General features: G+C 46.0%; 1 protein-coding gene and 1 pseudogene across 1 annotated transcript in view; both read right to left on the reverse strand.

Annotated features, from left to right (window-relative positions):
* Positions 1 to 2,340: 2,340 nt before the first annotated feature.
* On the reverse strand, positions 2,341 to 4,587 carry LOC104262507 (uncharacterized; annotated as a pseudogene).
* Positions 4,588 to 8,211: 3,624 nt separating this feature from the next.
* The window catches only part of HDAC4 (histone deacetylase 4), a 202,945-nt gene continuing 183,244 nt past the window's right edge, over positions 8,212 to 27,912 (reverse strand). The window contains exons 22-26 of the mRNA XM_059820822.1: positions 20,280 to 20,398; positions 18,454 to 18,587; positions 10,944 to 11,028; positions 8,995 to 9,136; positions 8,212 to 8,484 (exon numbers count right to left, since the gene is read on the reverse strand). Coding sequence (XP_059676805.1) covers positions 8,445 to 8,484; positions 8,995 to 9,136; positions 10,944 to 11,028; positions 18,454 to 18,587; positions 20,280 to 20,398 — 520 coding nt within the window. The 3' untranslated portion in view covers positions 8,212 to 8,444. The remainder of the gene's footprint in view (positions 8,485 to 8,994; positions 9,137 to 10,943; positions 11,029 to 18,453; positions 18,588 to 20,279; positions 20,399 to 27,912) is intronic.

Raw genomic sequence — 27,912 nt, forward strand, 5'->3', positions numbered from 1 at the left:
GATCCAGGCAGGGGGAACAAATGAGTTCCCCACTCCCTCAGTGATCTTCCGAGCAGCCTGTAAGAGATCAACCGTGCACCAGCCTTAGGAGAAAGTTTCCACTCAGCACAGATCCAAATCCCATCGTAAAAGCAGGATGTTTTGCTGGCACGGGCTGAACTCTTGCCCCCTGTGTGCTCAGGCTGTATATTTAATACCGGACCCTGTTCTTTCCCCTGCAGCGCTCCCATTGCTACAGGCACATTCATTTAAAGCACAAAGCCTTAACTTGTTGCCCGGAGTGAGAAACAGCCTCCTTCTCCATTAAAAAAATTAAAAAATAAATAAAAACCCCCATCTAACCCTGGAAGAGCCTTGGGAAGGGTGTGGAGCAGCACCCACCCCAGTGCCTGGCTGGGCATCCATCCCTCTCACCCAGCCATGGGCACCCATCGGAAGAGCTAGGAGGGAACCACCTCAAAGGGGATGGGGCAGGTTCATTGCTGCATAACGTTATGTTCTTTAGGATGAACAGATTTCTGGCTATAAAGATTTCCATGGCTAAAGCAGAAGTTATTGAAATATATTATTTCATGCCGAGACCCCAGCGCGGGTGCCACGCTGTTGAGTTTAACCCTCCCCGCTGAGTTGCGTCAGGTTTACGTCCACGTGCTCGCGGCAAGCAGCGAGCCCAGAGCGTTTCAGGCGAGATTAAGGCAGCTCTGGATCGCAGATGCATTTGCAGGCCTGACACGTCAACACTCACGGACCAGGTCCCGCTCCCCAGCAAGCTGCATGCCTGGGGCTGGACCAGCAGGTTTTAACTGGTGGATTTGGAGCAGAAAAAAGTATTGTTGGAGACGCGGATAATCAGATACTGGGGGTCCTGGGGACGCCAGAGGAAGCCCTGTCACCGGCTGCCCTCCAAAACATCCAGCCCAACACTTTTAAACAGCCTTCCTCCATCATCCTAATTTGCAGGGTCTCAAAACCACCACTCAGCAATGAATATTTATCAGAGCCCAAAGTGCACATTTGGCTTCGCAGAGCGAGACCTGGGGCTTCTTAAAGGATTAGCAGCCTCTGACAAATGCACTGCACAGAGACTGGAATTGTATTTGAAAAAAACCCCACTCCCCCCCGAAATAAGCCCTCTGCCTCAAGGCTGTAAGAGCTGGGCTGGATCGCCCGGCAGTGGGTTGTCACACCGGCGGATGAACTCCCCCAGCTCCTGGAAGACACTTCCCAACCTTCTGCCCAGAAAAGCCCCCATGCATCCTCTTGAAGGAGCTGCCGCCACCCTCCCAGTCGTGCCGGCACACATTACAGCCAGCTGCCACCCCCGTGTCGCTTGTGGTCCCAAAGCGAGCCCCATCCCAGGACCGTCACCCTGCCTACAAATACAGGCTCTGCCCGCTCAGACCTTCCCCAGGCTACAGCTGGAGCAACAGGCGATGCTCGCTGTCCCGCGGGGTGGTGCCACCCATGCTGCCATGGGCAGGGATGCGGGCTCACGCATTACCCTCACGTGTGAGCGGGACATCACATGGGATCACTGCTCTGGTCCTCTTGCTGTCTTTAAATGCAATGGCTTAGGCGGGTTTTGGCCGTGAGCAACTTCACCACTTTCCCCAAGAGGAGCAGCGCGTGCATCCAGTCAGCCTCATCCCTGTGTGCCACGGACCCATTGCAGGTTTGCACCTTCACCCTGGCCATCCTGCCCCGGGGTCTGAGCCTCTCAGAGCACCTCGGCGGATGATGCTCCCCATGCATGCAAAGGACGGCAGCTAGCACGTGGGGTGGCAGCGATGCACCCAACATCATCAGTTTTTCCTGTGTGCTCTCCCCTACACGTTCCACAAGGTGCCCTGCGGAGATTGTGAACATCAACCTGCTATTTCTACCTTCAGTCCATACAGCCCAGCAGACTCTCCAGCTCCTTGCACTGCCCTGCCGAGCAGATGGGCTAACCCAACGTCCATGGAGACAATCCCCGAGCATGGCAGGCTCATTCCCACATGAGCAAGAAGCGAGCATCCAGGCTTGTAGAAGGAAAGGCTATTTTCTCCTTGGCTAATTGCTTAGGTTTGCCAATGGCGTAACAAGACACTGAAGCCAGGAGCGGGTCCCTAGACTATCTCTGACTCCTGCTTCATAAACTCCTCACAGGCTGGGACACTAAGCTGAAGGCTGCTCGCCAGGTCAGATGGCATCAAGCTCATTCCCTTGCATGCCAGGGTTGCTCTGCAGCAGTTCCCATACGACAGGTAAGTCGACTCTGCAGAGGTACATGAGCCTTAGCTTAGACTGGAGCCCCAAGGACTTATCCTCTCCATCCAGAAAGCAGACAGTGGAAGGATATCAGAACTGAAGCATTGCTGGTTGCCTTGTAATCCGAGGACGCTTCCAGTTGACATAGATGGAGAAGCTTGATTTTAGGTCGTTCAGTGGGCTCCAGGAATCATACAGAGGCTAAATAGAGGGAAACCACGTCTGAATGAGACCATGGAAGAAAAAGGGTGGATCTGCTTAACCCAACTGAACTTGAGTGCCACACCAAGAACCTCTCCTGAGCCACGGACAACATGGGCAAGTGTGGAGGATCTGCTCCTATGGGGCATAGACATGATCCGTGGGTTTGTGGGAGAGCCTCCCACCCAGCCTTTGCAGTTGGGCAGAGCAGAACTGGACAACCAGGAACGGAAACGGGACTTACCCTGGAGGTGAAGGGCTTCTGCTGGAGGGGGGACATGCCACAGCCCTGCGGACACAGGCACCATGCGAAACGGCAACAAGGATCTCTGGGACTCATGCCTCGATCCGTACAGAAGCAGCTTGAGAGCAGGCAGGTCCATACCCAGCTGTCTTCAAAGCACTCGGGCTACTGCAAAGTAAAGCCCTAACAAACAACTCCATGAGGCAGAACAGAGCCAGACACAAAGTGCCAGTTTCACCTTCCGTTGATTTTTCCCTGGTTTTCACTTGGTGCTGGTTTTTGGGGGAAATTCAGCTGCTCTCACGGAACTTCTTGCTGGAAAGCCAATTTCAGTGGGATATCATCTTATTTTATTCTACAATCCCTGCATGTAGGCACTTGTCAACACGCATCTTCGAGCAGCAGGGAAAGCGGGCAGAAGCTCTAACAGTTTTCCTACCATGGACATCCCGATATACGCACGGGTATCTTCTGACCAAAAAGCCGCTTTGGCACCGAGACTCCCTTCCACGACACCAAGTAACCGTTTTGCTTACAGCGGGTGAAATATGACATCACACCGAAGGCACCAGATGAAAAGAAGATCAGCAACAGAAACCAAGGTGGTACTATAATTAACTTTTTCTTTTTATTTACACCACAAGAATAACAAGTTGTCATAATGTGGTACAAAATACTGGACTCCTAATAAAGTTGAAATTGAAGTCGGTACTGTCAGAGAAAGACACCATTGGCCAGTAAAAAAAAAAAAAAAGGGAGAGAAAAGAAAAGAGAATAAAAAAACCAAAACAAAAAACCCCAAACAAAAACAAGAATGAGAAAAATATTCCAACTCCACCAAGTAAAAGAAAGGACCATCAGAAAATTTAGCACAAAGAATGCTACCATCACTTAAAGTAGGGTCCATACAATAAGAGTGAAATTGTGTCTAAATTACAGCGTAAACCGGTAGCTGCTACCAATGGTGACGTCATACTGAGCATGTATAGGTATAAAGTAGAATATAATATAGTTACAACTTTTTGATACTACATATCTGTAATAAGCTCTCGGGTGAATAATGTTTCAACCCCTCCCCCCCACTTTTATATATATATTATATATATAAGTTTGTCATCCTCATAAATTGGAAAATAGCGCCTCCACTATGGAGCACAGAAAAGTGTTAATTTATTTTCTTTCAATAGGATACTTTTTCATCAATATCAAAGACAAAGTGAAGATGAGCTGAGAACGAGCTCAACTTCATGACAATGAAGAAACATGTTTTCCTTTTGATGTAAAGTCTCGTTTTAAACCACAGTGTTGCACAGTACACGACTGTTTAAAGTGAAACCTAGCAATAATACATCATGTAAAAGTAATTTTAAAAAAGTTAACGCAGCTGTGCTGAAGAGTTAACTCTTTAAAGTCCTTGTCATTCACCTCCTTAGAATTAATGACTACGTGTGTTGACAAAGGGTTGCATCCAACCTCCCCACCCAGCCGAGAAATCAAAATAAAACACCAACCCAAATTAAAAGGAAAAAAAAATAATGACGACACAGGCAGTTTTCTTTGTGTGTTCTGCGTAGTTTCTCTAAAAACACTGTTTCCACATAAATACAATAAACTCTATTATTGGTAAGTCACAAGTGCTAGATAAACGTCTTTTTTTTTATTTTCTTCTTAAAATGAGAAATGTTTAAGTAGTCCTTTTTATTTAGTCTTTTTTTTTAACAATAAAAAGCACATTTTCTTATTAAGTTCAGTAAGACGCAAAAAATGTTCCCACTCTCCTTTGTGTGTAGCTGTGTGGGTGCGTGTGTGGGTGCGCTCGCGCGCGTGGGTGACAACAACGTCCCAACCTTTAGTCTCCGCAAATGCCACGAGAGGAAAAAAACAAAACCAAACAAACAAAAAAAAAAACCAACCCAAAAAAACCCCAAACCACAATTTTTTTTTTTCTCATTTTCAAAGCTGCCAAGTTTGGCGTGCAAAATCTGTATACAATATAAAGACATGCCAACCTTACAGACCATGCAACCTCAAGGTGTAGGAAACTTAAAAAAATATATTCATATATATTTATATATATATTTATATATATCAATGCCCATAAAAGATGTGGGCCCAAAAAAGTTTACAAAAGGAAGAATGGAATGAATACATGACTGCGACTAATAAAAAAAAGGAATGTTTTGTATCGAAAGTTAAAAAAAAAACAAACCACAACTAAAACAAAAAACCCCAATGATTATTTGTGTACTGCAAACTGGGCCTGGCTTCTCTGTAAAGAGGGTTTAAGATGCTCCTTTCTTTCCAAGCAGGTACGAAGGATGCCCTGGGCAGCACGCGCTGGGATGCAGGAGCATCCCGGGTTCCTGCCCTGCCGGCGTAGCCGCCCTACGGCAAAGTCATCTGAAATGAAGAAGCTAACGGCTCAAAAGGTGAATAAACCCCGGGGAGCCTCAAAACGAGGGCTCTTTCCCCCCTCTCCGCGCCTGCACCGGCCCCGACGAGCATCCCCACCTCGCCTGGGGACCGGGCGCCGCTGCGAAACGAATCCATATCGCCGGGAGGTTGGAGGAGACGAGCTCTGACGTCTCGGGGAAAAATCTTTCCGTCCCTGGCAAAAAGCTGAGCAAAATGATGGAAAGAAACGAAGGCGGCATCCTAACAAGCTCCTCCGATTTTTAAAAAGAAACCGGCTCAGCACGGCCAGCCGGCAGCTCTCAGGAACACAGAAGTGAAATAAAAAGCTTTGCCACGACTGAGAGGAGAAATACAAAAACCCGCCAGGGAAGAGCTGACAACAGAAACGGTCGTGTAAACGTGGTTACTGCCCACAGCGTGTACACGGCGAAAGGAAAATCTAAAGTCAGTCACCAGATTTGGCAGCCAGATTAATTTTAGATCACAGCAGCAAAGTGGTCGGTTGAAAAAAAACCCAAAACCAAACCACAACATCTCCAGGTACGTCGTGTTTTCACATGGGAAGATTATTTTTAGAATACGCTGAGGACGGTCCTACGCGACCGAAGCTATTTGTAATTTTAACACGTACTTGGGTTTGCAAAACTCAAATACAGTAGTGTCTGGTTTTTAAATTGCATTATAAACCGAGGAATAAAACAAAAGCCTCTTGCATTTGCTCACACGTATGATTATGCTTCAAATTCCTCCCGCAAGCGAGTCCTGAATGGAATGAAAATGGCCACTTCAAGAACTGGAAAAAAATAAGTTACTGGAAGCGACCCCGTCAGTTGTCATCGTAACAGAATAAAATAATAATAAAAAAAATAAGCTACCCTTGGTTGTTCGGACGAGGGGCATGTGCTATCCTACACTGCTGTAAGAAGGCACGCGTGTCGATCCGGTCTCCTCTAAGCTGCTCAAACTCTTCGCGGCAGGGCTTCGCGGCTTCTCTGGCCCACCGTCCGCAGGAGGCGACGGCCGAGGCTGGCGCAGGGCAACGACCTCCTCGGGGAGGGAGGGAAAAAATACCTTCGTGAAAAGTTCTCCAACCCTACCAGCGACGGGAGGAAGAAGAGGAGAGAAAGAGAGAGAGAGAGAAAGAGGAGGTGGGGAGGTGTGCGTGCATGTCTGCGTGTCCGTCTGTCCGGCGGAGAGAAAAATGCCAGCTGTCCCATGAGTGTCCGACAAGCCTTCCCAACGGCGGGCAGCTAGCGCAGCCGCCTGTAATCCCCGCTACGATCCGCGCGGAGGACAAAGACATCGCCCATTGGAATACTACTATGTCGAAGGTAAGAAAACTCCTTATTTTCTTTACATAGCTACTATAACAGAACTGAGGAAATATACAGTCGGCGGTATCATTATACAAAAGAGCCCATCGCGTTCCCTCCTCCTCGATAAAACGCACCCTTTCCGAAAAATAAACTCTGACAATCTGCCACAGTTCCTTATGCCTGCAGAAAGCTGCTCACTGTACAAAAGACTTGAGAAAAAGGAAAAATAAAATAAAAAAAAAATAAAAAAAAAAGGAAAACAATGTACAAGCAAGAAAAGTGGGAGGAAAAAAGGTTTAGACGCTATTGCCGTTCGGAAACGAAACCTGCCAAATAGAAAATAAATGTCAGAGTCACACAAACAAGGCTTCTTCAGGGTTTTGTGAAATATCGATATAAAAATTAACAGCAAATTCATAGTCTTTGCTATAAAAAACTCATTTTTTTCTTTTTTGTTAGAAAAGGATCACAACTAAAAACCTTAAATTAAAATACAAATGTTTAGGGTAGTTGCCCAGTGGCTAACGTGTTGGCTTTCTGAAAAACCTTCCAACCTGTCGTCTGAAAGTCCTCGAGTTTCAACCTGGATCCTTTTCCAAAAGCACCTTTTACGTTCCAATTCACAAATCTGTCCCTAGGGAGCTTCCAATGGCTACTGTTATAGTATGCATTTATTACATATATTTTTCTATAAATGCATCATAAATATTTTTATCAATAATTCATAGGAATCCGGTTTCTAAGCTTGGAATACATTTGGAATATACATTATACACATATATATATTTATACCTAACAATTTAAGCAATATCTCATGCTAGTTGCTTTTAATAAAAAGCATTCCAGTCTTAAACCTGCGTTTGTGTCTAATACATGCTTCAACAACCAAATTGATAAGTTCAATTACTAGATAATGTAGAAGAGAGAAAACATTTGAAAATTTGTTTTTAAAAATGGTTGAATTTCAAAGACCCAACAGTATTTGCCACTTTCTTGGCAACTACCTTAATTACTTTTTTCTTTTTTTTTTGTGTTTTTTTTTGTTTTTGTTTTTTTTTGAAACAGCAATGAAAGAAAACAAAACAAATCCAAACTTGTAGACAGTTTTTGGAGACGCTCTGTTCAGCTGATGCCTGCTTCCCACCATCATGCCAGCACAAGCCAAGAAGTCTTCCTTCCTGATGGCAGTTCTTGGCTTTCCCAACCAGAGGAAAAATATTCATGAACTGCTGTGTTCTTTGTGTTTTTTTTTTTTTTTTGTTTTGTTTTGTTTTTTTACTTAAGGCATTGTTCCTCAAACTTCAGAAAATCCAGCTGCACCAAATCCATCAATTAAAAAAAAAGGCACAAACTCATCTTCAGATGGCTTTGGAGACAATAAAGCCGACTCCATCTGGGCTACCGTTCCCCCCTTCTCTTTCCCTTTCCTTTAGATGTACAACGAGTCCCTCTTTCCCTGTCCCTCCCCGTTAAAAATACACCATTTCCCATTGTTCTGGTTTCGACAAGAATGTCGTTGACTCACAGGCAGGCAAGAGCCATTTAAAAAATCCAAGAAATGAAACTACAAGATGGGTTGAGTGGTTCAAGCGGAGATTGCTGAATTGTGGGTAATCAAATTGTAAGCACCAGTTCTACGTTAAGGTTTGTTTGTTTTATTTTCGTATGTGTTGTTGAATCTTTGATTTTTTTTTTTTTTTTTTTTTTTTTTGGCAACTCTGCCAAAGACTTCACGGGCGTCGTTCCCCTTTCCGCTCCCAGTGAGGACCAGAGGAAGAGTGCCCAGCATGTCAGTCCTTTACTGCTCTTCACCGGCATTTTTCTTTTTCGGCAAATATATACTGTAGACGCATATAGATATGGAGAGATTTTTTTCGGTTGCTTTGTTTTACACCTGGTTGTCCTTCCGTATTCTGGAAAAAACCATGACAGGACACAGGAGTAACAAGAGAAAGCTTCTTGGCAGAGCTTCAAGACGAAGACGAACAGACAGGAGAACTCCAGCTCGAAGGTGAATGCTACAGGGGAGGTTCCTCTTCCATGGGTTCATCATCGGGTCTGAGCGATTTCACAGCCAGGCAGGATGGAAAGTGGGGGAAGAGAGAAAAGACGGTTGAGCACGACAAAGTTGGACAATTTGTGGTGCTAAGTCTCATGCCTTATGCTCCCATCACCTTCCCACCCAGGCAGTGTGCTCAGCTGGCTCACCTGGAGCTAAAACTTGCCACCATGAAGGTTTTTTAGACAACCTGTTTTCACTTGTGCGATGTTAATGTTTTTTGCAGCAAAATCAATTCCCTCACGTGGTCCAAAACCACGTTCAGCTTCGGTTGGAGCAGAGGGGTTAGGCACAGTGTGCACCGTACTAAGGTCACACATGGGGTTCATGGCACCGCTGTTCTCCTGCAGCCCAGGAGGTCATTAGAGAACCCACGGAGGGCAGGAGATGCAGGGAACGTGTGTGCAAAGGTTCAAAGGAGAGGATTAACCCAGAAGGCTGCCCACCACGGCTCCTCCTGCCTGGCAGACTCTGAGATGTGATGATAAATGGGAAGGAAAGCAACTCACCTCTTCTCAGCTGGCTTCACGCCCACTGACAGAGATGCCATGGCTGTTACCGTCTCTGCCTCCTCGTTCTCACACTTCTGTGCCTCAACCAGGGAGTACCCCACCGTGGAGGCGTAACGCTGGAGTGAATGCCAATACTTGCCTGGGGAGAGAAGAGGCAGTTAAGGCACCTGCACCGTAACAGGTCCAGCACCGCGCTCCCGCTTTGCCAGGCCCAACAGCCAGCTGAGACCTGCCAGGGGAAGACTCATCATGCCTATGCAACACGCAACCTTGATCCGCACTCCCTCTCGCTTCAGGGACCATCTCGAGGTCCCAGGGCTGTGGAGGAAGCTGCAGGTGGAAGCAGGTTCCTGGGAACGCATGCCAAGGGAGCGCCCGGCTTGTGAGGAGAGGCCAGAGAGACCGTGCGAGCTATATGCCATGCTATGGTATTAACAGACGGAGCTGCAATGCCACCGCGTCTTGAGGAACTAGGTTTTAAATCCAAAATGTATTGAGAGCAATAAACGTGCACCTGCGCATCCCTTAAGGACACCTAGGATGTCAAATCGGGGCTGAATCACTGTCCGCCAATGAAAGACGCTCTTCTCCTTCGGCTAGAGAAGAAAGGTGGGAGGCGGAAACTGGATTTTTAAGAGGACAAGGGGTGCCGGAGGTGAGGATCCAATCCATCCCTCTGCCTTGACAAAAGGGGGCACTTAGGGGCTCAAAAAGTAATGACATTTCCTTTTTCACTTCAAAACCCTTAGAAACTTTGAGACCCAAGGAAAAATATGTGAGAGGTAAGGATGCAGTCCAGATTTGGACTCGACATCCGCATTCAGCTGCTAACTGCCACATTCCGTTTTGTGGGCAAATCACCTAAGACTAAAGAAGTCTAAGTTGTATTTATTTTCTACGTCAGCAGTTTGGCAGCCTTTTTCAGTGGGAAGAGCACAGAGAAGGCTTCAGAGGGAGAGAACAAAAGATGTCCTCTTGGCCCCTGGGCAGGACACACCAAATTTGCTGGTACCCGAGAAGTCACAGCAAAAAACCTGACAGCAAGAACCTGAAGAGTGAGGCCTGCAGGTGGGGAGGAGGGACTTGTTTTCAAACATCTTTGCTTCTCCTGTGTTGGGCAGCAGATCTGAGGGTCTTACTCAAAGCCCCTTTTAATTTACTGAGCTCATTTTAAGGAGGAAAAGAAAATTAAAAAAATCACTGGCTGGCTCAAGGTGCTGCTGAGGTGTCACATCGGTGCTGAGCACTCACTCTGCAGAGCAGCTTCTGGAAATGGAATTCAAATTTTTAAAGCCACCGGGCATTTTTCAGGGGAAAAAAACCCCTAAAAACGCTTTGGTGTCTTACACTCCATTTTCACCCTATCAAATGGAAACTAGCCCACTCCAGTTTTAGACCACAAATGTCTGAAGCAGGAAGATGTCAGGACCTAACGGTGGGATTCACATGTTACTCAGGCTCTTTCACTCCGTCCCCGATGAACGTCCCTGGGAAAGCTTCAACCACGATGATTTTAACCTCCCCAGCTAAATAAATATTAGCAACTTCATGCAATAGTCTCTTTAACTTTCATCCCTACCCATTCTTAACTAACGGATGCCACAACACCCAACAAGATTTACGTTAACTGGAGATACTTGAATTGCTTTGGAAGAGATAAGGGCACACTCTAAGTGCAGGACAGCCTGTCCTTTACAGAGATTTTAAAGGTTTTAATACTAATTCCTGCGTTTCCCTGCATGGACCATTCCCCATACATTGCTCGATCCACTACCGCATGCACAGCAAGACCAGCTTGTGGTTGCACAAATCCAGTTCACTGTGCAGTGACCACCCGTAAACCAAAACGAGGGAACATGGAGTTACCAGGATGACGGAGAAGTCAAACCGGTGTCCCACAGGGCAACCCCGCAGGGAACCAGCTGGGTGAACGGGGCTTTACTCACTGTGTATCTCGATTACTTTCTCCATCGAATGCACCGCATTAGCATTTGCTCTCTGCTGCAAAACCTTTTCTGGAAGAGGGTCAAGCTGGAGAGAGAGAGAAACACCGAAGAAACATTATCCCAAGCTAGAGACCAGGCACCAAGCGCGATTTAGCAAGACGGCTTTGCCATATCAAGCCTCCACTCCACCCCCCTGGTTCCTATTACCCATCTTTAATTAAATATTCCAAATACACAGACTTTCTAAGTGCCCTGGCAATACTCAGCGCAGCCTCCTCCAGCCCGATGCTCCTCCACACACAAAGCGCTGCGGCTCCACCAGGCTCAGCAGCCGCGCAGCACAGGGGCTGCCCGCCTGCAGCCGCCGACGTAGACTACGAAGAGGCACTATTGCACAGACCAGAAAAATAAGGCAAGTGATGTTGGCTGCTTTTACAAAGGATCTTTTGAAACTATTGCTCGGATCTACTTTTTTGCAAAGTTTTCACTGTTAAAACAAAACAATGTGCAAATAAAAGGGACTTAAAAATACAGTAACAGCCACACTTCTGGTTTTCCTCTAAAGAAATAAAAGGGGTGGCTTTTTAATTCTTCTAAAGACCTAATGCAATGTATTTATTAACTCTTAACTGAAAAAATCTGTACCCCAAGAGTAAATAGGCTAATTTTGGTACAGGGAAACGGCAAAGCACTGCTTTAAAGCCAGCATAACTGTAACTTCAGCCACCACTGATGCCTCTTACCAGCTGCTGGGCTGGTCTTGCCAGGGCAGAGCAGCATCTTCTTAGTGTTTAAAAAAAATTGCCTTGAAGTTACCAGTAAAACTCATAACTGGGTATTAGAATTTAGGCTTTTTGATGCTGGCTTCTCTCCTTTGTTCTTTATACAAAAAGGCGACAAGAAGAACACGCTGGTGGTATTGAGATTTTAAGTGGAAATGTGACACAGAAAACCTTTCCCCAGAAACAGAAAACAGAAGGCCCCCCAAAAAACGTTCCATGTAAATGCACATAACGGGCAGGTATCTTTCTGGGCTTGGCTGCTTTTCTGCTGTGAATGCAAATGGCACGTAGATAATTTCTGGTTTGCTCTAACATACATCCCACCCTCCCAACGGCCGCGCTGCCTTTGTTAACAACTGTTAACAACAATAAAATATCAAAGCCCTAAGAACAATTTACTTAACATGGGACAGTAAGAGTATCTTCATTTTGCTAGAGAGAGATGAATTAGGAAATGCCACTCTAAAGAAGCTCTTCTAAGTCCTTCTCCAGTTATTCCTCTAAGTCCATCTCCAGCTACACTGGAGCAAAGCTCTGCGGTGTGGATCTACCTGTAAAAGCCTGTATGTGAAACCCATGCGGGCAGTACGATGCTGATGGAGTCGCCTTGAAGGACTGTAATGGCCAAGTGCTGGTTTGGATGCAGTTCCCACCAGCAAACCCACGGTGCCGCCAGGATAGACTACTCCAGCTCGCAGGTGCGAAATAAGCTGTCCTAGCAAGGAGGTGGTTTTGCCACCGGAGCTATGTCTCTGTTAAGAGGTCCCGGAGATCCCAGCTGTATCAGTCAGGGAGCACACAGCTCCGCCGAATGAGCGGTGCTGGCTATCAGCGGTAGCGCAGACCACTGAGACCATGCTTTGATCAGCGCAGCTGTTTTAAATAAAGAAATAAAACTGTTCCTCAGCACTCAAGAGCAAAAAGCTGCTGCAGACCCGAGACTTGCTATATAGAAAATGAACATCCAAACTAAGCGCACACACGTATCGCTTGTTTTCGGATGCAAGCTCTTCTACCACCCAGAAGAGAGTTGCCCTTTTGGTTTGCAGTTAGGACATTACAAAGCTACCAGGGGATCCAGTTCACCTTTGCATCGGCATGGACAAATGCACCTACGGTGACCGATGGACGATAACTCCAGACCTCCCTTCAGCAATGAAGGGCATCGCTTTTCCCATTTCATTTTAGAGGCACAAAAGCACTCCGGCAGCCAGGGCAGGGGAACGCAGTAAGAATGAGAAAAGGGGGAGAGCAAGAGAAATGCCTTCTCCTTGCTCGATGGCATTTCCTCCTGTTTTCTAGCAGATATTTTCCTCTCACGTGATGAAAGCCTCGCTCCTATCCATCCTACTCCAGCAGCCTTTGGTCAGTAGAGAAAAGGGAGAAATTAGATCAACATCCTGAAAACCACATCCTTCTTCATGGTGTTTTTTACCCTGCTCGTTCGGGAGGTGGGTGCCGCAGAGCAGCAAGCCGCGGCTCTTTCGGTGACAGAAAACATCAGAAAAGACAACGAGCCTCGAACACCCTCCTCAAGGTGTCGCATCCCCGGCAAAGTCTGTTCTGCAGTGGGAGCATGCATGGCCTCTCCCAGAGGAAGGCCCCCAACAGCACTGCTGGAGGGTTGTTTTCATTTTTATTTGCTCTCCTTTAAAAATTAAACCCAAGAACAGGAGAACACCTTCTTTGATTGGGTTATTTGCCTCACCTTGAGATGACTGACCTCTGAAAAGGTAAAACCATCCCCTTTGCCCTTTATGAAGTTATTAAACCTTTTATTGTTGTAGCTATGGTGCTTGATTCAATTCCCACTGGGCAAGAAACTTGGGCTCAAAACCATCCCACGGTTATTATTAGTTTGTTGGGTTTTTTTTTTTCCTGAAGAGCCAGCGAAGACCCTAAGATACCTTCGTGTGGCTCCTGCCATCCGTCGGCAGCAGCACCGTAATACTGCGCGGGCACGGCTCCGAGAGCAGGCAGGAGTTAGGGCTGCCTCCCTCTGTGGCACCGGCACGCTTCTCCAGGAAAGGAGACGGAGCCGCAGCACAATCTTCCAATTTATTTAAAAAAAAAAAAATAATTATAATAAAAAATAACGCAAAATTATAAAAAGGTCTTGCAAGGGAAGGAGATGGTGTTATTCGCTTTCAACAGATGATAGTGGGGAGAATATTGGTTTCCTCTGGCACAGCAGGGGCGTCTGCTTGGTAGGTAAGGATGCCCTGGCAGAGCAGCTCTACTGGTCTCACATACATGGTCAATGGCTTGGATTAGACTCACGCGAGCTCAAGACATCTCCCAACCAACTAAATAGTCAAGAAAAAACTTTCAGCGGATCTGATGCTCTCCAAGCCCATCTTTTTTTCTCTCTTCCCTCCCCAGGTTCTCCACAAAGAACATGAGTTCATGACAGACCTCCGAGGTTGGGTATCCAAAACAAGAGATGTCCACATCTGTTAACTATGTCTGAAAGTGCTGGTCAAGGCTCATCCAGGGATACTGGATGAGAAGAAGCAGCCACAGTTTAATAGTTAAAAAAAAAATAATAAAATTCTACAGAAAGGTTTAACTGCAACTTCTGTTCAATGCCAAGAGAAGCTCCAGCCAAGAGATCTGCTCTTGCGACCACATGGCAGCCATTCGATAGGTACTTCATGCGGACTAGAAATTGCTCTGTTCCAGATTTAGTAATTACGGATTGCACTTCTTATAAATTCTCCACTCTAAAAATAATTCTGGCCCAAACTGGCTTCTGTGTGACATTAAGTGAAGGCAAAAGCAATTCATGGACAAATCTTTAAGTAAGAGCTTCCTAACGCCTCTCAGTTGATATTGATATAAACCATACAAAATCAGGCAGCCCGGCCACACGTGTGCTATTTTGCAGACGAATCGTTTCCATTGCACGCTCCTGCTCCTGAAATAACACTCACAGACACCAGCCTCACCCATCGCTCTCCTGGAAAAGGAAGGAAATACCTCCGGGCATTAGCCAAAGGTTTTAAAGCAACTGCTTATTATCACCTTCTTGTTTATTCGGGATGTCCGGAGTCTGACACCGGCCACACCTCCACTACTTCTGCGTGAAAAATGATAAAGCATTTGTAGCGGTGACAGGCAGCACTGCGAGTGCTGCTGAGCTCCAGGACCACGTATCCCAACACGTGCCTCCCATCTCTCTCCCCGCCGTCTGCAGCTATGGTGGCACAGGAGCTCCACACCCTGCTCCAGGTATGGTGCTGGCATGGGTCCTAGCCTGAGGCAGGGAACGCTACTGATGCTCCAGCACTTAAATAGCGGCATCGTTCCCTGGGAACAGACAGTTCACAAACAGCATTTGCCATGGGGCAGAAGTTGGTTTGGAGAATAAAGGCTGGCGATGCCCACGATGGCATGAGGAGCTCTGCGGGGTTGCTGGCTCCCCTGGCCTCCAGTGCCACTGGCATGCTGCTGTCAGGGGCTGCTTGAAGTAATGGGAGAGGTACGGTGGCTTACTGGTCTAAATTATCATCATCAGATCTTCCCTGCGTCATGCCTGCCTTGGATTTTTCAACTGAAGTCGTGTTAGTTTTGCACAACGGAATTTGTAACTAAAACAATGTACGTACATTTTCAAGCAACCTCGCCCGGCACTAACTCATTTCACATTAAAATAATCTGCCGCAAAGCTAAAGCTCTGTTTTAATTTCCTGGACAGTTGGGAACAAGCCGGCACTTGCCTTTGCATAACGCGTTTTCTGAAGCGGGAGTTTTGATCTCCGCCGGTGAATGCAGACGCTTTGAGGACTGGCACCGTTCCCCTCATTTCCTACCATCTCCCCGTGTAACTCCGGCACCGCTCTCGAGCCAGCAACCCTCCCCGCAGCCCGTCGCCGGCCGCAGCTGGCTGTCCATGTGCACGCATGCAAAATCGTCTAACACGCTGTATATCAAACTTCATCAAAGGGCCGCGGGACAAAGCAACGGCAGTTCCCTCCAACTTCCTTGCATTAAAAAGATTTTATAAGAGACCTTGATAAAACTAGTGTTTCCTGCTTTTTGATGTGCGGGTAAGTCGGAGAACATTATCATAATATCTGCGCAGACTTATAGCCCACCTAGGAAAAGTGAGAACAGGTCCATCTCTAAGTATTTTAAAGTGCCTTAGAGCTGTCCTGATTCAGTGATTAAAAAAAAATAAATGTTATTTTACCTTTAAGGACCGATATTCACTCTGCTAAATGAAACCACTCAGGCAGTTAACAACATCCACACTATCGTGAGTGCTAAAATCGCCCCAAAGCCTCGCACTTCCAAACACGTTCGTGGCTCGGATCAAGGGCTTATTTATGGCACGCAGATCCTCACACCACATTGCGGTCACCCGCCTGCATCGTAGGAGCACATTAAGCAAGAAGAATGACATCCATCATGCGTCATATCCTCTCTCTCCCCTTCAAAGTGCACCCTGCTGTTAGAGCCGACTGCACCCAAAGGTGGATGGAGCTAGAGGAATTGTCGGTGGTGACAACGGTGCCATCAGCTGTCAAATTAAGAAAGATGGGTGCTGCGATAAAAAAATCCATCGCTCCCGAGTTTTCGGCTGTCCCGAGGGCTGAGCACAGCCTGGCATGCTGGATCAGTTACCCACACTGAGAGCCTTATCAGAACTGCCTGGCCAAGCACAAGGAGCGGATGCTCTCCGGACGCTTGGAGATGGGATGCTGGATGATTGAAGCAGATGCTTTTGATGAATCCCAGCTGTTTTAGCTCTTGGACTGGTTAGTGAGGTTTCCCCAGGCACTGTCTTCGTTTGGGTGGAGTGTGGATACTGCGACAGAGCACTTCTACAAAAGGCTGGAAGAGTCAGCAAACATAGGTGATCTGCACCTCCGTGCAGGTCCAAGCTCCCTACTCCACCTACCCCGACCTGAGAAAGGCTGATGGTCACTGAACTGCAGCGGGGAGTCAGAGCGAGTCTGCTCACAGCAGCTCACCACCATCGCCAGAAGTCCGGTCCCACTGGAGGCAGACCCAGAGCTGAGATACTGCTTGGCTTCTCCTCTCTGTGGTGCTGCACCTTCAGATGTTGACCACACGTTCTCCTTCAGCTCCTGCACCAAGGGGTTCTTCAGCAAAAGGTGGTGATGAGGGATGCTGGTTGTGCTCTCCGTGGCAGGTGAAAGCTTTAGGAGGACTCTCCTTCCTTCACCATCTGACAGGCAGGCAGATTTCTTGCTTTGTGGAAGAGACCGCTGCCTTCAGAAGTCTGCTCTACCAGAGGTCATCTCAGGAGCCTCCTCATGCCCTGTTACTCCAGCCTTTCAATATTTGCTCATTTCCACAAGGTACTGAGGGCAATCTCTTATTTAAAGAGGCAGCCTAAAAAAATCCAAACACACTAGCCGAGCCATTAATGCTGCCCGAGGTTTCACAGCCACCCCCAACTTCAAATCCGTGTGGTTGCTTTCCCCCCCAAGACTGACATTTTTAGCTATATGTAGCCTAAGGAATCACACTGCGCTGTTGTTTTAATTCACGCTATCAATCCTGAAGGATTGTTCTGAACAGCTCCAGAGCCCCTGTTATACCAGGACACCCACAGCGGGGACCGTGCCGGGGGCCGCAGGCTGAGCAAGCACCTGCTTCTCTGAGCGAGGTGGAAAATTGATGCAAGGCACTTTTGCAGTCTACTGTGCCCATCCAAGACTCAATCATGTGGTCATCTTCCACGTGAAGAAAAGGCGACCAAAAAAGAGGCATGAACCAGAAGGAGGGAGGCTTGACACAAACAAACCAGTTGCTCATACTCAAAAGCCCACAAATTATAGAGAAATATGCTTCTTGAATAGAAGTGTATGCAAAGGTACAGACATAGCAGATGCACAGGAGCCCCGGTCTGGGATTTCGCTGCCAATAACTGATTTCTGTATTTCCTCGCTGCCGTATTTCTACAGTACATGACCTGAACTCCCCGAGCTCAAAGACACGTCAAACGCCACCACTCTAAACTTTTTAATTATCAGCCCCATTGGAAGAAATGTAGGTGTGAGCTGCTCATTTAGTGCCAGCTACAGCAGATGCTGATAGCCAGGCTGCATCAAGGAAGGCGGGCACCGGGAATCCGAATCATTTCTTCCTTAATCCCACTGACGATAAAAGTGGTGGGGGTGAAAAAGGCCGAAAAGCTCAAGTTTACTCTGTAGAAAAGTACCCTGACCTTCCCAGAAGCCAAAAACTAGGTTTCCTTGGGGTACTTCTCTGTCTTGCTCTTGCAATCACATACCCTGGCCTTTCCAGCCAGCTTCTGTGACACAGCTGAGGCTTTTCCAACACAGCAATGTGCAGAAGATAGATAGAAAATACAACATCAAGGAAAAAATACAACTGAAAACAATGTCAAGCACGCTGCCCAAGGCAGCAGGCGCAGGCTGTAGGACTAGAGAAGGGAAGGGTTGGACAACGACTTCAGAAAGAAATTAAACCAGTTATTTTCCAAAGAGCACAAAGCAAACTACTCGGTTAAAGAATAAACCCAATTTCAATTCTTAGCTCTTACAATCCTTATAATACGGATTGCCAAACACAGGTAGGTTTCAAACAAGTAAAGCATGCACTCTTCAAATGAACATGTGTCAACAGGACCCAAAAAAATGACAAAAATTTGTCGGATTAACTGTTTGGAAGATGAGATGCCGAAATTCAAGGGGGGCAGAGGTTAGGGCCCCCAGCTTTGCCTGTCTCTGTACCTCGTTTCCCAGCAAAGCAGAAACACACGCTTCCGAGGCATCGCAAATGGCGGTCAGGTCGTGGCCTCCTTCGAGGGCCAGGACGACGCGACCCCCGGCCAGGCCCATCAGCTGCTTCGTCAGGTACCCGAAGCCTGTAACGAGGGAAAAGAGGAAATGCAGGAGAAGGGCAAAGGTTGCGGCTGGAATCAGGCTCCTGGCGAAGGATCAAAGAATTATGGAAAGGAATTACATCATATTAAAAAACCACAAGGGATCTGAAAGGACTCAACGCATAATATAAGCCAGGTTGGATTTTAATACGCTCGCTGCAGAATTCCAGCCACGGTTCCCTGCTGGACTGGCTCAGCCGTGTGTGCCACGGGACGGATCCGTATCTCCCCAGGAGCGCTTCGCTGGAGTTTATCCCAGGTGAGAGGCACCGCCAACCTCCCTACCAGCCCTCAGCGCCCTGAATTCTATACAGCAGCAAATATCTCCTTTGGAAGGAAAGAAAGAGGGTGGAAGGAGGTGGCTTTTTGCCCTGCTTCGGATGACGCAAAGTCAGAGCAGTCACAGGGGAGGGAGGCAGGGCAGGGGAAATCAGTAAAATTGCTGCCGGTGCTTTCAGTTGCGATAGCAGCATCGCAGTGCCCCAGAGATATTTGACATCTAGTTCTTAACAGACGTTTCTTCCCGTATATAATATGCTATAAAAATTCCTGGGGCACCCGGGACTTTGATCATATGACACACAATACATTTCTACCCTTTAAACAAAACAGAACCAAGCTGCGAGGATTTAAAAAACGTGTCCTCAAAGCAACCTTCCCCCTCCGAAAAAGAAAAAAAAAAAAAATCCAAACAAAAGAAAATCCAGGGCATTTCAACCCTCCACCCACGCTCCCTGCTTTTTGTTTTGCAGTGACCCCCGCGAGCGCCTTTGCAAATTGGCAAATTAACAGCCAGATAAAAAGATTCACGGCTGAGCCCATAACCGTTTTGCGAGAAGAGCAGGGCATGGGAAATTCAACAAAAAGGTAAACAAGACCTCCTCATTACAAAGTGTTTCTGGATATCTTAAATAACTTGTCTCTTGTAAATCTATTTCACTTTATTCTTATATAAAGTTTATAGGTTCAGCTACCTTACGAGGTTCTGAAGTTCAGTGTAGAGAGTAAGTTTCCTGGCTGAAGCAAACTCTTAAAAAATAATAATAAAATCCTTTTGCAAGAAAAACTGTCTTCTTGATTGACTTGAATGAAACGGTGCCAGAGAAACCCAGCATAACCAAGGGAGGAGTGGGGGAGAAAATTCAGTGCATCTCCTGGGCAATGCAAAACATCACGGATCCAAAGTGAAAGGGACGTTCTAGTGGGCCTGTATAATTGCTTCAGAGGTGGAGAACAAAAATAGTCAGCTTGAATTTTTAATTAGGTATGCTGGAAGAAGAAATGAACTTCTACTAGCATTCAAAGCCAGGTACGCTGCTTACATCTGGCATTGCCTCTTTCTACAATTTTGCATTAAAACAAGCATAACTAATTCAGCAGCCGTCTTCCACAGAGGTACGACTACAAATGAATTGGTAACTTCCTCACGTAATTTATTTGCATTTGAAATCAAAATGCACGATGCTTCAAGAAAAGGAAGGCTTCGGCCAGACCAAAATATATATGGTGCAGTGACAAAACACGTGAAAATGCAAAGAAAAAGGCTGAAAAGTTTGCCAACAAAATGAAAGATCTGAAGATAGACCCCAAAAGGTAAAACCTGTACTTTAGCCCCTAGGACAGCAGCAATTTACACCAGCGTTGGATCTTCGCTCTTGTAAATCCCCAACTTACATTTTGCTGATAGATTATATCCTCCAAGAGGTGTGGGATGTCCTTCCACCGCATCGAAACCAGATGACACCAGCACAACATCTGGGGCAAATTCATTGGCAATGGGCATTACTACCGTTCTGCAACAAAAATTTAACAATGGCAGACACGTTATTTTGGCTCTTGAACAAACGCAGGAACACTTAAACCATCTTGAACAAACCCGTTATAAAACCTTGTACTATTATTCCACGGTAGCGAAGCCCATCTCCTGTTTTCCTGCAAGGTGAAAGCCTGGCTGGCCCAACACTTGTACCGCCAAGCAGCACAGTTTTAAAGTCAATCTTGTGTTAGTTTTTTTAATTCCTTCATCAACAGCCTTGAGTCTTGACCAGCAAAATAAGTTGCGGTACGTTGTGTTTCCCATTTGTGATCATATCTTGCTTTACATACAGGGCACTGAGGGGATAAGGAGAAAATAACAGGGCATCTGGCACAGGCTGCAAATCCACCTGGAAAACCTGTCCAACGGCAGCCTCGGTTTGTGGCACTTGTCTCCACGTTCGCCTTCTAAGTAGCTCCTTTAGCCTTTGCAGAATCACACACACAGAATCACTACGGTTGGAAAAGACCTGTAAGATCATCAAGCCCAACTGTCACCCCAACCCCACCATGCCCATTAAACCATGTCCTGCAGTGCCATGTCTACACATTCCTTGAACACCTCCAGTGATGGTGACTCTGCAAAGCTATTTATTTTCTCCTTCTTGCACCTCTCATTTACCATGATGAAAGGCTGGGAATGGGGCAAAAAGCTTTGATGTGCAAATATCCCACCCAAATACACCTCTCCTAACTCCGGTTCCCCATCCTCTGACATTTTGTTCACTAAAAAAATGGACCGAATTGCTTAGGATCCATAAACTATTGTCTGTTAAGGCTGGTATTTAAATGAAACAAGAGGTCCGTGTCTGTGGTTTCTCAGCAAAAGGCCTTTTCCCTCTGGTTTCTCTCTTCAACCTACTCAATTTCTGTTCAAAACCTACACGAGGTTGCAAACGCCCCATTTCCGACGTCAAGATGCCACGTAAGCAAAACTGGAAAGTTGAGCAGAGAACAAGTAGTTCATAGCAGAACTGAAATTACAGCAAGGAAAAAAAGTCAAAGCAACAGAGCCTCTTAATAAACACAATGCAGACACCCACAATCTTTTCTGATTAAGAAAGCTTGTCGCAAACCCTCTTGGATGAACACCACCTCGTGCCTTCAGTTCGCTCCGGGGTACCCACGTGCATGGGCTTGAAAGTCGTTTTGAATTTTTCCATCGGGCACTGATAACCTCAGGAAATGGTGGAAAAGCGAGGAGGTGCAGAGAGGGTTGTAAATCTCCATCTCAAGACTCTTATATAGAGTAATATTTTCCAAATTATGTTCTTTTTCCATTATAAATGTACCCACTGAATCCTGGACGTATCCCTAGAGCAACCTGACCCAAGCTGTCCCTTGCCAGTACTGAAGACGACAGTATTTCCCCATTTCCCTGTCCTAGGAACCGCTACTGGCAGGAATAACTTTCTAAAACAAGAATTGAAGTTATTCATATACCAAAGCATGAACCTGTAAATATCTTAGCACACATGAGAACTTCACTTTTATTGAGTATAGTGGTTATTCAGTACTCTAAAACACAGAAAGAGCCCAGAAAGGTCTATTCAGCGCTGAGGTTGCCCAAGCGCTATCAAGACACCCATAAAAATTCACGTCTCTCGCTACAATGATGTTAAACCGCCACAAGACGTCTGCTAGTGTCAGCAACTTGTATTAGCCCCAACACCGACCTGAGCTCATGCCATTTTGCCCTCCGCAGAGTTTCTTTTTAATGGAGTATTAACATCTACCACGCAACGAGATACTTCCAGTGTTGGTCAAACCCATCAAGTAGTTTCCATTGCCACCACCGAGCAGAGTCCCTGCACCGGGCTCCAGGCAGGCAGGGACACCGGGCACATCGCAGGTCTGGTCAAGGCACTCGGGCACCATGCAGTCCAAAAAAACCCAACCTTCTAGCTTTAATTTTTTGGCAGCTAATTGCCACAGTAACCTAGCAGCCTCCTGCAATCTTCCCGCCTGCCAGTCTCTGCACACAGACATGACAACCTATGCAAAAAGGATCTTATTTTCTTTTAATTCTTACAAAATCCAAAAGAGGAATTTTAATCTTTTCCCCAAACGACATGATTGCCATATACATTCTGTCCTCAGGGAGATTATTATATAAGGAAGACAAAATAGCACAGTTTCTGCTGATGACTTTACAGTCGACAAAAATCTGTTTAGTGAAAGCCACAGACGTTTTAAGTAGAAACCACCTCCTTCACAAAGGACTAAAGCAGCAGTTTCGACGCAAGTGCATGTGGCAGAGGGTGTTGTTTTTCCCCCCCCTGAGCTTTGAAGTACTGCTGAGCTCTTTAATTTCTAACGAAAGGAAAACTGCTAAAATCATCAGATTCCGCCCCCCCCGCTCCTAAAGTTATGATACCATGGGAGCTGCTAGTACCTCAACTGATGTGTGGGATCACCATAAACTGGTCGCAGAGCAAGCCCAAACCTGCACCCCCGGGCCGCGTGCACGGTCTGTCAGCACCGAGCAACCCACGCAACCCCGAATTGGTAAGGTTTTGTCAGCCGTGGGACAGCTCATCCGGCTGATGCCCAAGCACGAACGCACCCGAGGAACTGGGACAGCCGGTGAGCAGCGCGATGGTACTGGTGATGCTCAGCTGAAGGTCCCCGCGCGGTGACAGCGGTTCGAAGGTACCCTCTAGCGGCACAGCCAACGTACAGGCAGCACCGAGTTAACCGTGAACCCTATCTGTATAAATGTCAGGAGAGAAAAAGCAGCGGTTGCTGGTTAAAAGTAAATCAATCGGTATTTGACAACAGTTAGAAGAAGCTGTTTTGAGGATGTCCAGAGTTTTCTTCGGTGCAGGACGGGGTGACCCTACAGCCGCAACTGGTTACCCCTGTAAGTATCTTCGTTTCTGAACAATTCTCTGCATGCACAGTAAATCATCAGGTCCCTCCGAGTTTTAAAAACTGTGCGTCGCAGGTCCCCTGGCTCCCCTGTCCAAGAGGAGCCAAGAGGACGGACAGCCAGCCTGTACCCGTGGGACGGGTGCTGCATGCCCGTCCCGGACAGAGGCTGCCCGGGAGCCGTGCGTGTTCGGGCAGCCAGAGGAGAAGTGCAAGATGACCGAGTGTCAGAATAAATAAGCTAATGATGCTGTCAGTACCTTGACCATCGCAAACCCATCCAAACTCAAGAGCCCTCTCAAATGCAGACTTGAAACCTTTCCTTTGCCCGTGACTCCTACCCAAACTCTCCCGGGCTGCTCTTTCTTCTGACTTTTTCCTAATTCCACTATTACACCAGGACTCCGAAGCCGCAGTCCCAGCTCTGTTTGACGCTTGCCACATACGTAAGCAGCTCTATCTTTGGCCATAAAACCTGACCCAGGAGGACCAATGCCCTCCTGCCTCTCAGCACTCCCTCGTTTTTCCCTTTTTAATTGTAAAACAGAAAAAAAAGATGCTTACACGAAAATTTAAGACCCAAGCAAATGAACTGCCTTCGAACAATGTCTTGCTGAGATTTCATCTGCGGGCAGCGTTTCAGGCACGTCTAACCCAGCCTTTTGGTTTTTCATTTTTCTTGTGCACAGATGAAAACAGCCCCTTCGCTCAGACCCATCACAGTAAAGCTAAGTCCCCAGAAGAAAGCAACCATTAAACTGCAAACAAACAAACAGACCTATGACTTTGCCCTGGTGATGAGACTATAAAAAAAGCCAGAAATTGAAATTACTATCGAGAAGGTGAGCAGTTTTGGCTGGAACGGGGTCTTTGCACTAATGGCCAAGGTGGCCACAGAGTTATTCACCGAGGACTGAAAGGGTTCATAACACTGAATAGTCATTCAAGCCACGTAGAATTTTTTAAAATACAAGGGTTACCTTTAAATTTCTGAAATTTTAGAGGGTTGTTTTGCTTGCTTAAAATAAAGTAAACCCTTTCATTTGACTCTGATTACAGCAAAGCTGAACAGCTCTGCATTAGTCAATACTGATGGCTGCAAACAGTAAAAACCACTGATCATGTTCCGCAATCAGTTGGAGGAGAAAAAAAAAAAAAAATTTCTATCTATTTTCCAGAAGACTGAATAAGTTTTAGTCTGTTAACTAGCCAATTCACCAACTGAATGTCTGAAAAATGACAGGCAGATTAAAAAAATCCTACTGAGGATTTTTTTTAAACGCTCAATTGCAGCAAATCAGTGAAACTCAGAAGGCTGAGCACTTTTTTCAGAGACTTTTTCCCACTGTTGGCCATATATATATATATATATAAAAACGTTATCCGCTGCTCCTCAGGCTAATTGGCCTCCTGAAGACTCCGGTCTTTGTTTCTCCAAGCAGCCATCTCCACGGTCATTTACTATGTCAAAAGGGATTAGGAGTTTGGGGACGAAATCAGCGTCGGGAGAGCATGAAACCTAAAATACAGAAACAACCGTTCCAGGCAAAACATCATCAACTTCCCCCCCCTCCCTCTTACTCACTCCTGAAATGGTTTATAGATCGAAGGAAAAAACAAAATCCCCCCCAAATTGGCTCCTGAACTCAGTTAATGCTTTCCGAGAAAGGCAGGAGGAGGGACCTTTCAAATACAGCCCTGGCTTTTGCTTCTGGTTTAGGTGTTTTAAATAAAACTAACATGGAATCAAGCTGTATATGGAATTCTAATTGTGGAAGAGACCTCAGGGTAGGGAAAAAAAAATGGTATGAGACAACACAACTGCTAGAATCATCAGGAAAACTTTCTTACAGTAAATTCAGAGGAAAACTTCTCTGGATAATACACTTTAATTTCACTAAGTAATTGCTGTTCTCGTGTAATGAGGAACCAGCCGCAGTCTTCACATTCTTTCTGCAGGTCTCTTAGCTGGGTTTCCACGCTCTGCTTTTGAAAACGTCACGAGGATTTATAGAAGCAAACATGATTTCTGCTTGTATAACAAGTTAGGGAACAACAGACTCCGATAAAAAAAAAAAACACAACAAAACACACCCCAAATTTTACAACCATTTGTTTCTATAACTACGGAATAACAGCGATGAATACCAATAACATTTTGATGAGTTAAGGACTTTTAAAATGATATGCCCTGCATTTTTCGCATTAGAGTTTAATACATTTCTGCCTAATCTGTGAAATCTGTATTGCCCGCATACTTTGGCGGTGAGTTCAGCCGTGGGACCTTCGCCCAGCGAACGGTCAGCTAAATTATAATGTCATGCTGTCTCGGGCAGGCAGAGCCGCCGCTACGATGGGGCGGAGGAGCGCCAAGCTCGCAGCAAACTCCCCAAATCCCTTCTGCACATCTTATTAGTGACTGGGGTGACTCCACCCTGCTTGTCATTCTCCCCCCCCAAAAAGAAATACAACATTCATGATATCACCCCAACCTCGAGACGGGACAGCCGGTGATTTCAGCCCTGGGTTATGAAGACAATAAGCGACAAAGTGCACGGCAAGGCTGCTCTCCGCTTTGCATTTTTAACTCTTGTTCTCACTTTTGAAACGGCTCGGCGATATTAATAAATATTAAGAGGTCAGGCTCTCCTGCCCAACCCAACGCTGTACCGCAAACAGGGGGAAGCCAGTGCTCGTAGAAGAAATTCTCAATAGGCAAATCATCGATGCAAGCCACCGTCCTTTCTTTGGAAAGAGTAAAATGACACTGAAACAGGTTTTCAGCGCAGGGATGATCGGTTTCATTGGGATTTATTTAGTCACTCATGAGAAGACTAATTTATGAGGACAATTATCTCAGTTATTATTTCATTAGAGCACATGCTTTTAGCAAATCCATACACCGGCTCATCCTGAAATAGAACAAAAAAAATGAAAAGCATGCTGCTGATTTTTCTTGCACTCATTTTACATAGAAAGAGGGCTTTCTTCCCTAAGAGCAGACAAGCACGTGAAGAGTTAAGGCTTAAAAAAAAAAAAAAAAAGGAAAAAAAAAGTAGAAAAAGTATATCAGTATCTTTGCCTAGCTCAAAGGATTTCCACTGATTCCTCTACAGACTTCAAAGCCTCACAGTTTGGCATTTGGACTGGTTTGAATTAAAGCTCAGTTCTCCACTGTGAGTTTCCAAGTTCATGGTGAAAATGCCTGCTGCTTCTGGAGTTCATTATGGCCAATTTTCTTATCTTTTCTTCATCTTAGGTTTGATCCCCGGCAAATGCAACGTGGCATTCGATGGGGTGGAATAACAAGGTGCTGCCTTGAAGGCATGCATTGTCTCAAGGGGCTAACGCAAGAAAAGACGAAAAAAAAAAAGGATATATGACCCATTCCCTTCACTTTCTAACTCTCGGGGGACTATAAATTGCAAACTTCAAAGCATTATTTTACATTAAAATCAATAGAAAGATTCAGGGGGAAAAAAAATGTTTCTCAAAGAAGCTGGTTAAGATTTAAAAAGGTCACTTGATAATGTATTATCATGACCAAACTTGGCATAAGATTAAAAAAAAGCTTCCAATTTAACTTATTGACTGAAGGTGTGCACATGGGGCAGACTACGGGAGGTGCTACCTAGGAGGACGAGTCACAACGTCCCAAAACCCCGACAAAATAACGGCTGCGACCAGCTCCAAAGTATGTTCCCCAAATAGCTGCCGTCTCCGGGCAAAAAGACACCAGTGCCTATTAAGGAATGGCTGGCAAAGGTCTTGCTGTGCAGACTGAGCAATTTTCCAGGAGCCTTGAAACTCAATTAATATTTAATAGCAAGTATGTCACTCCATCGTGAGCTACAGGTTCTCTTTATAATGAAGAGATCAGTCTTGCTGACTGTTGGGATAAACAGACTTCCACTTTGGAGGAAAGTGCTGCTTTCCTGTAACAGGAATAAAACATCAAGACAAATGACAGTTATTTGACTAGATGTTATTTTAAATTGTATACATTCTTTGAAGGCTTTTTAATGGCAGGCTGAAGAGTAAAAGCTCTTTTTGCTCAGTATAACGGAATACAAATACGTGCACAGGGAAGAACAGAAAATAACGCTCCCAGATTTAATGCTATTCCATGAAGGCGATATTCCATCTGCCTGTCGCCAGAAATTTGCAGCCCATGTTTTGGCAAGTGTGTGTCTCCCTGAATTGATGCGGGGTGGTCGCCAGAAGTGCACTAGATCTGGTTTGAGGACAGAAAACCACTTCAACCGGTAACTGTTAAAAAAGATGCCAGCTGGAGAGGATGGACCCACAGCACGGGGGAGGCAGGGGGTGGAACAGGACAGTCTCTAAGAAAAAGAAAGACTAGATATCTGGCAGGTCAGAGAATTATATTTGGTCTCCTGGAAAGACTAACAGAAAGGAAAGCGTGGTCTCACACTGGCCTCTCTTCACTACTGCATTACTTACAAGTTCTCCTCTACCCAGAGATCAGCCTTCGTTTCATCTTGTTATTCTGTTGCTTCCATAGGTAATTTTAATACCTTCCTTCTCCCGTTCTCTGCAGCTCTGGGAAGCAAATGTATCAACTCCAGGCTTGCAGCAAGTCCCCAAAATGCCAATGACG

This window comes from Gavia stellata, chromosome 8 (assembly GCF_030936135.1).
Source record: "Gavia stellata isolate bGavSte3 chromosome 8, bGavSte3.hap2, whole genome shotgun sequence".
Lineage (NCBI taxonomy): Eukaryota > Metazoa > Chordata > Aves > Gaviiformes > Gaviidae > Gavia > Gavia stellata.